The sequence below is a fragment of the Neospora caninum genome, chromosome IX (genome assembly GCF_000208865.1).
Source record: "Neospora caninum Liverpool complete genome, chromosome IX".
NCBI lineage: Eukaryota > Apicomplexa > Conoidasida > Eucoccidiorida > Sarcocystidae > Neospora > Neospora caninum.
In genome coordinates this window covers 532,272-540,388 of record NC_018390.1, presented here as the reverse complement: position 1 = coordinate 540,388, position 8,117 = coordinate 532,272, and the positions used below count along the sequence as shown (strand labels likewise).

Here is an 8,117-nt window from a genome sequence, read left to right as displayed (position 1 = left end):
TCGGCGTCATGGCCTCTCTCACCTCCGGACAGATGACGACGCGCGAGTACGAAGAGGCTTTCCTGCCGAGACGCCTCAAACGCATCAAGGTAAGCAAAGTGCGAAGCGGCCGAAACACGCAGACTGAGCGCCGAGCGAAAGAGACCAGCTGGGAGAAAGCCAGAGGAGAAAGACGAGGGGAGGAGAAGAAAACAACGCGCGAACAACGAGTGGGTGAAGAAGACAGAGCTTCAGGGGCGCAAAATGAAGGGGAAAGCCATCCATTTCTCTCGAGAAAAGCCATAGCCGCCCCCGACAAACAAATGCACAGGAAACACAAACGGCAAACAACCTGTTTCTTCCGCAAGGCACTCTTCGCTGTCTGCGTCATCTCTCGCCTCTCCTCCTGTGTGGTCTTCTTCTTCCTCTTTTCCTTTCTCTTTCCCTTTCTCTTCTCCTTTCTCTTCTTCTTCTCCTCAGTCGTGTGCTCCCTCTTGTTCTCCCTCTTGTTCTCTCCCTTGTTCTCTTTTTCTCTTGCCTCTGTTTGTTCTCCTAATTCTCTCTCTTCCTCGCCTGCGTCTTCCTGCTTCTTCCCGTGCTTCGTCGTCTTCTTTGGTTTCTTCTTCGGCGTTCTCCGTTCGCGTTTCTCGTCTGGTGCGTCTGCCTGGTCACTTTGTCGTTGCTGTCGCGGCGGCGTTTTGCCCGTTTCAGGTCTTCAATACCCCGCCGCCCAGCGAACTTCCTGCCTTTTTCCACAAGCGCCTCGACAACGCGCACTCAAATCCGCGCTCCATTCTCAAGTCCGTCGAGAAGAAAACTGAAAAGAGGAAAACTCGCAGTCGACGGTCTAAGAAACAACGAAACGCAAACGGGAAGACCAAACGGGAAAACAAAACAGTGAAATAAGGAAAGGGCTGCGGACAGAACGAAAGACATTTGCCAATTTTTGAAAGCCTCTGCTCGAGAACCTTTCCCCAGCTTCCCGCTTTGGGCTTCCGGCCTGTGCCCGCTTTACTTCCCCGCACCCGCGTTCCTTCGTGCTTCTATGATTGTGTGAACATTGCTTCACACCTGCAGATATATATATATATATACTCACGTAGCCCTATGCGTCAATTTGTGAAAAGACAGGAATGCAGATACATCTAATTGCCCTACGCTTCTCGATACACAATCATGGATAATACTTATGCATTTTTATCTATCTATCTATCTACCTACCCATCTACCTATCTCTATCTATCTATCTATCTAACGACGTATATATATATATATATATGCGTGCATGTACTTTGCTTATGGGGTGTAGTTGTACAGATGGAGATAGAGATGTGGATTTGTTGGTAAGCAACCACATCTACATATGTGTGTAGTTATATCTGTGTGGAGACGCGTGCATATGTGGTGTATTGACTCTGTTTTTGCGTTCACTTCTCTTTTTCTGCTTAGGCTGTATCGGCAATACATGAGGAAGGACGATTATCCAGCGTACGACTGGCTCGTCCGTTGCTTCTGCCAGTTGGGAAACGTCTTTGGATTTAATTCCTTCTGGTGGGTGTTCCCCGCCCCGTTCTCTCTTCTTCTCTGGTTCTCTCTTCTTCTCTGGTTCTCTCTTCTTCTCTCGTTCTCTCTTCTTCTCTCGTTGTCTCTTCTTCTCTCGTTGTTTCTTCTTCTCTCGTTGTCTCTTCTTCTCTCGTTGTCTCTTCTTCTCTCGTTGTTTCTTCTTCTCTGGTTCTCTCTTCTTCTCTCGTTGTCTCTTCTTCTCTCGTTGTCTCTTCTTCTCTCGTTGTTTCTTCTTCTCTCGTTGTTTCTTCTTCTCTCGTTGTCTCTTCTTCTCTCGTTGTCTCTTCTTCTCTCGTTGTCTCTTCTTCTCTCGTTGTCTCTTCTTCTCTCGTTGTCTCTTCTTCTCACGTTCTCTGTTCTTCTCTCGTTCTTTTTCCTTCCCTCGTTCTCTCCGTTGACTGCCTGCGCCCGTTCTTCGCGAGGTCTTCTGCCTCTCCTCTTTCCTCTCTCAGTCCACGTGAGACAAGGGGGGGGGGGGGGCGAGAGAGATGCGCACTCCGTTTATCACGTCTGGACCCGTTCCGGGCTCTAGTTGACTTGTTTTTCGCCTCCTCTCTTCTCTTTCTCTGCCTCCCGCGTTCCGCTGTCGCTTTCTCTTTTTGCCTCCCTCGTGACGCGCTTTGCATAGGTCCCGCGCGCTTGTTTATCCTGTTTTTAACGCGTCTCCCTTTGCGTCGACAGGGCGACGAAGGACAAACAAGTGATTCACGCGTTGCCAAGTTTCAAGTTCCTCGTGTATGACCTGATTGAGCGGAAGCACTTGATTGAGGTAGGAAACGAACTTGGCAGAGACGCGCGGGACACTGCCATGGGTTGGTTGCCTCTCCAGAGCTTTCAGGCTTTCCTGTGTTTGTGCCTCGGCTGACCAACTCTTCGCGCACGCACCGCGTTTGGGCGTTCCGTGCTGCCGTCTTTTTCAAACGCTTCTGTGCGGAGGAGAAAAAGCGACGCGGGTCGTCTCGCCCGTTTCGTCTTCGAACAAAAAAAACGTCGAGTCGCCTCAGCACCTGTTTGTTGTTGCCTCTCGGTCCCTTTTCGTTCCTTTCCTCACCTTTCCTGGAAGACGCGAGACCCTCTTCGTCAGCCTGTCTTCTCCCGTGACTCGCGGGCTCTCCACCCGACTGCGTGTTCTCTGCCTGCTTCGCTGCGTCGCCCCCTCCACTTTTCTTTTCTGCCTTCGCCCACCCGCGGTTGTTCAGCCCCACCAGGCTCCTCGCCTGCTGTACGCCTCAGCCTGTCTCGAGTACCGATCATGGTACCTCCTTCCGACGCTTCTGGAGCATGTCGAGGCGAATCTGCAAGTAAGCAAACTGAGAAAACGGTGTGTGCAAGGGAGAAGACCGGGCTGTGCACTTCTCGCTCTTCTTTCTCTTTTCTTTCTCTCGAGTCTCTTTTCTTTCTTTGTCTCCACTGCCCGGTCGCGAGGTATACGCGCCGAGGCTTCATGCTCTCCTCGGTTTTTTCTCTTTCTCTCTGTCGTTTTAGGAGTGGCGAACACCTACCTTGGCGAACATGGCTCTCACGCTCTCTCTGATGGGGATCGGCGACGATGCGCCAGGTGAGGAGAGGCGAGGCTCGCATGCACTCGGAATTAAGTGCTGCCCCAAGCGAGCACAGAGAGATACCGTCTCAAAAACAGAATACAACCCGCAGTGTCGGCAGGAAAAGAAAAGAGGAAGAGAGGGAGCAGCATCGAAGGCGAGACAGAGCCAGGGAGACGGCGCGCGGTCGCTCGCTTCGCGAGATTCCACGCGACCGCGAGCGACGCAGGAAGACGCGGGGAAAATAGGCAGAGAGCGCTTTCCTGCGCAGTCCGCAGGGAGGCGAGGATTGCGGGATGGGTAGTTTTTGTCTCAGTCAGGGACGCGGCGGCGTCCCGAAAACGGAACCGAACAAAGATGGGCAACATGCCGAGAGACACAGATGCCGGCCTGCGCCGCTGGAGGCACACGTCGGGAGAGAGGACTTGTGGATGCATGCATTGACTTTGAGGGGCCATGCACGCGTGCACGCAAGGATGAGGAGGAAAGGAGTGAGCGAGGATTAGATGTCAGGAACGCTAGCTGTGTGTCAAGCAAGGCATGCGCTCACAGCAGTGTTTTGGGGGGGGGGTTTACGCGTCCTGCGAAGGGGAAAACGGTCGGGAACTGCCTAGCCGCCTTTCTCTCGTCTCTCTAGGACGCAGGAGAGAGCTTGCAGAGAACAGAAAACTCGCGTCTGTTTCCCTGGCTTCAGACACCAACCAATTCGGCCCGGCAGATTTGCTCTCGCGCGACTACTCGGGCCTCGTCTCTAAATTAGCTCTCGAAGTCCACCGACGCATCGCTTCTCTCCCTTCGTCGGGGGATTCTGGAGAAGGCGACAGTGCGTTTGTCGAGGAGCCGAGAAGGAGTCCGTTGCACGACAGTCTTGGCTGCATGCCTTTTGACTACGCCAGCCTTGCCTTTGCGCTCACATTGCAAGGCAGCTACGACCTGTGAGGCGACATCCCCGCGTTTTGACGAGACAGGACGCGTCCGCGTGATTCCCTGCAGCGCCCCGTCGGGTTTCACGGTATCTCTTTGGTTTTTTGCGCAAATCCCCAGAAGACCTTTCGCCGTCTTTTGGAGGAGGCTACAGGAGATTTTTTGTCCCGCTCTTGTGGCTGTATCGTCGGCCGATACGTTGCCTTCGGATACGCCCATTGCGTCCCCTTTCCTGTTTTCTCTTTCGCTTTCTTTCCTGACCGGTCCAGGCATCTGCCCTCGGATGAAGCGGGGAAGTCGACTCTCGCGCTCTTCCTCCAGCGCGCATGTGAACCGGTGAGCAGGCAAATCTGCATGCGGTTTTTTTGCAAGTGCTTCTCACAGGGCTGACCCGTCCCTAACAAAGGCGGTGCGCAAACGAACCTCGGTTATCTCTGCGATGAACAGGGGAACATTACAAGGGGGATCTCCCAATGACACAGACACACAACCATTAAGAGGCATACAACATATTCGCAAAAGTGCATTCGTATAACATATATATATATATATATATATATATTTATATTTATATATGTAAATAGGCTTTTCAGTCTCGCTCCCTCGCTACCTACATATATATATATATATATATATATATATATATATGTGCATGTGTGTGTTTTCATCTGCTGACTTGTTATGCATATAGGGATCTATGTGGGGATCTTCTCAGTTGGATGTGCCTCTCGGAATGAACACTTCGGCTCTGTTTTCTTGCCGTGTTTTGTGTTTTCTGTCTTCCAGTTGTCCTTGGAGCAGCTGGAGAACAGCGGCTGGGTACAATTTTTTCTGTACCAAACTTTGTACTGCGTGGACGTGGAGAAACCCCAGAGGGAAGTGGAGGTGAAGAAGGCAGTCCCTTTCGCGTTCCAGAAGCATCTGCATCTTTCCTGGCTAGACAAAATCCTCATCAATGCTCAGCCTCAGGTGTGTGACCTCCCTGCTGGTCTTCTCGCTGTCGCCTCGTCATTCGTCTGAAACCTGGGGCACCGGTTCCGTTCGTCTCTTTCCCCGTTCTGCCTTTCCTCCGTCCTTGTTTTTGCTCGCCCGTTTCGCACCGGAGTGCCTTCCTTCCCAGGCGGTCGGTAAATAGATCTTGGACGGACGGTCGAATCGTGTGTTAGCGCCGACCTGTGTGAACTCAGCCGGCGACGCTTTGGTCCCAGCTTCTGTGTGTGTGTGTGGAAGGGTTCGGAAGGCGGTTTCCCAGACTGACGCAATCTCGCAGTTCCGTTCCTTTCTCTCCTTTCTCGCCGTTACTTTCTCTCCTTTCTCGCGCTCTCCTTCGCTGCGGTTTTCAGGGCGGCGAACTCCTTCAACTCGACGTCGACGCCGCGTTGAAGAGGCTGTACGTCTCCGACGCGCTCATCAACTGCTCGGCCGGTCGCCAGTGGGACGAGCAGCACTGCTGGTTCGCGGGTCATCTGATTCGCTCGCGAAACCTCGCTCTCGAGTACGACTACCTCCTCCCTCTAGGTGAGAAGAAAAGAGGCAGAAGCCCCAGAGAGCCGCCTTCCTTTGAACGCCCCTGCTCCGCTGCGGCGGGAGACGAGGAAAACTGTAGACGGCAAAGGCAAACGGAATTCACCCCCAGATGCCGGTGCCGCCGAAGGGAGTTTTGTAGGCAGGTCGCGCAGTTAAAAAACGCAGAAAAACAGTAAATGGTTTCGATTTCTGGGAAGCCGGCATTTCGAGAGCAAAGGGAGGGTAGTTTGTGGTTCACGAGCGAGAAACGGAACGGGTTTGTCCTTTTTCAGGGCCGGGGCGACCGAAGGTGTCCGGCTGGCTGGCGTGCAAACGCAGGATGTTCAAGGCTTTCGGTCTCAACGTCGCCACGATCCACCAGTAAGACCGTGGGGCAAATTCCCTCTTTCGCAGTCTTTTGTTCCTTTTTGGATTCAGTGATTTCCTTGTGCGCACGCCCCGTCAGGCCTCGTCCCGTCCCTCGTGTTCCCCGTTCTTTGCTCTCTCCCTTGACACACGGCAAACAGTTTTTCTTCTGCTTGCGTTTTCCAGGTCTTTCTGGTCGCATCTGAATCTCGAGCAAAAAGACGTCCAGCTCACGCGCCTGCTTGCCCAATTCCCCCCCGTGCTCGAAGTCGTCAAAGAAGAGCAGAAGGCATACGAAGAAGATAAAAACCTCCGCTTCCGACGCCATGCGCGACAAAAATTCGAGACATGGCCTCCAGAGAAACTCGAAATTTAACGCAAACAACGGTTTGCTTCGGCGTGCAAGTACACATCTACCTCTGGCCAGGCGTCTCTCCATACCTATCGTAGTCGCAAATACCTATATGACTATATACAAGAGTACAGGTGGAGCAGCGCAAATATATCTCTGTGTCTCTGTATATATATATATATATATATATATATATGACTGAGCGTGGGTATGTACAGGTTTCTCGTTATTCGTAGGGGGGCCACGAAGCAACCTTCGCTTTTGGCATCTTTCTGTACACGCACGGAAGGCAAATGATATTTCTTGGAAAAGCATGCAGCTGCCATATACACGCATGCAGACGTGTATGTGCATATACATATGTATGCATATATATATATATATGCATATATACCTGTAGATATATATATATATATATATGTATACTTGGATACTCATAAGGAAAGAGGGGCGGAAGCTCCTCTTCTTCACTTCTGCATTGCAAGCAAAACGTTGGTCAAGAGCGCCTGAGGCCTCGTTCTGCGGTGGCTTCTCAGTGCAGGGACACTTTTTTCTCGGTCCAACTTTTTCTCCCGTTGTCCTACACCACAGGAAACACGTCGAGTTTCCTCATCACGTTTGTTTTTTTGTTTCTTCTTTGTGCGGTGGTGTGTCGCCTTTCTTTTCGTTCTCGTTCGTTGCCTGTCTGTTCAGTGGATAGACACTTCCACGAAAAAACCGGTTTCCCCCACGAGAACCGATTACTGCCTTGAAGGACAAAAGCTCCAGATGAAAGTCAGCACATAAAGGTTCTCTTCCCCGTTGACAACCGGAACGCACACAGTTTACACCATGGTCAAAAATAGACAGAGGTTTCACCCGACTCGTGCACATGTCATAGATGTAGGTAAAAATCTACGGATACTACTCGTGTCGACGCATTTCGCACGAAAAATGCTTTTATGTTTAAGAACGCCACTTTCGCAAGGGACACACACGAGCGGAATATGCAAAGGTACGAAAAAAAGTACAGTTAAATGTGCGCATGTCATTATACGAACGAGGTATTCGAGGAACGAACACATTTTCTGAGTAAGCACGACAACCGCACCCATAGCACGCTCGTATTTGTGATTATCGCAGCTTCTGCGCACTTTCCCGGCCTCGCTTTCCTGTTCAAGAAAGAAGTGGCAACGAGAGAATAAGATTCTCAAACAACGAATCGACGTTCTGTCCGGTGACACTCGAGACCTCGTAGTAAGGCAGGCCGTTCTTCAGTGCCCAAAGGCGTGCGTCGCTCTCCTCCACGGCGCGGCTCGGGGAGTCCGCCTGAAAGCCAGAACGGACGGAAAGACTAGCAGATGCAGCCGAAAACGGAGACACCTGGAAGAAGATAAACTCTCGCCATACAGTTGTTTTCCGCCTGTGCTCATGAACGAAGATGTGTGCTTCCACCTGCGGTCTGGCGCACAGGGCTACGGTTAGTCTTTGACGTGAACACATATCTTTGCATACACACACATCTTCGTCGAACCAGTTACACCGAAACCATCTGGAAGCGTATATCTGCATCAGTGTAGGTATCCACTTTATATATGTGCATACATGACTACACGGATATGAAGGGAGAAGTGCGCCAGAGTGGAAGGGGATAATGTTCCTGTGTGAGTTTGGTCAAGGCCTTGCAAATGAAATTCGGTTCTCACTTTATTCCCACAAAGAAAGAGAGTGAACCGGCGATCATCGAGAAGGGGCTGAAGCACGCCAAGCCATGCAGAAAGGCACTCGTAGGAGGCACGAGATGTGAGGTCGAAGACGAGGACTACTGCGTCCGATTCTCTGTAGAATTCTCTCCGCATATCCTCGAAGACCGCGTCGCCAGATAGATTCCAAAAGTGTAAACAGAT

At 51.4% G+C, this 8,117-nt stretch overlaps 1 protein-coding gene across 1 annotated transcript; it reads left to right on the top strand.

Moving 5' to 3' along the window:
• Window positions 1–32: 32 nt before the first annotated feature.
• Window positions 33–6,255, top strand: NCLIV_039050 (conserved hypothetical protein; the record flags this gene model as incomplete). Its single annotated transcript, XM_003880814.1, has 12 exons — window positions 33–89; window positions 691–779; window positions 1,429–1,530; window positions 2,224–2,311; window positions 2,742–2,843; window positions 3,028–3,100; window positions 3,778–4,018; window positions 4,277–4,343; window positions 4,794–4,976; window positions 5,351–5,525; window positions 5,807–5,894; window positions 6,066–6,255. The coding sequence occupies 12 exons, from the start codon at window positions 33–35 to the stop codon at window positions 6,253–6,255; spliced, it is 1,455 nt and encodes a 484-aa protein (XP_003880863.1).
• Window positions 6,256–8,117: the final 1,862 nt, after the last annotated feature.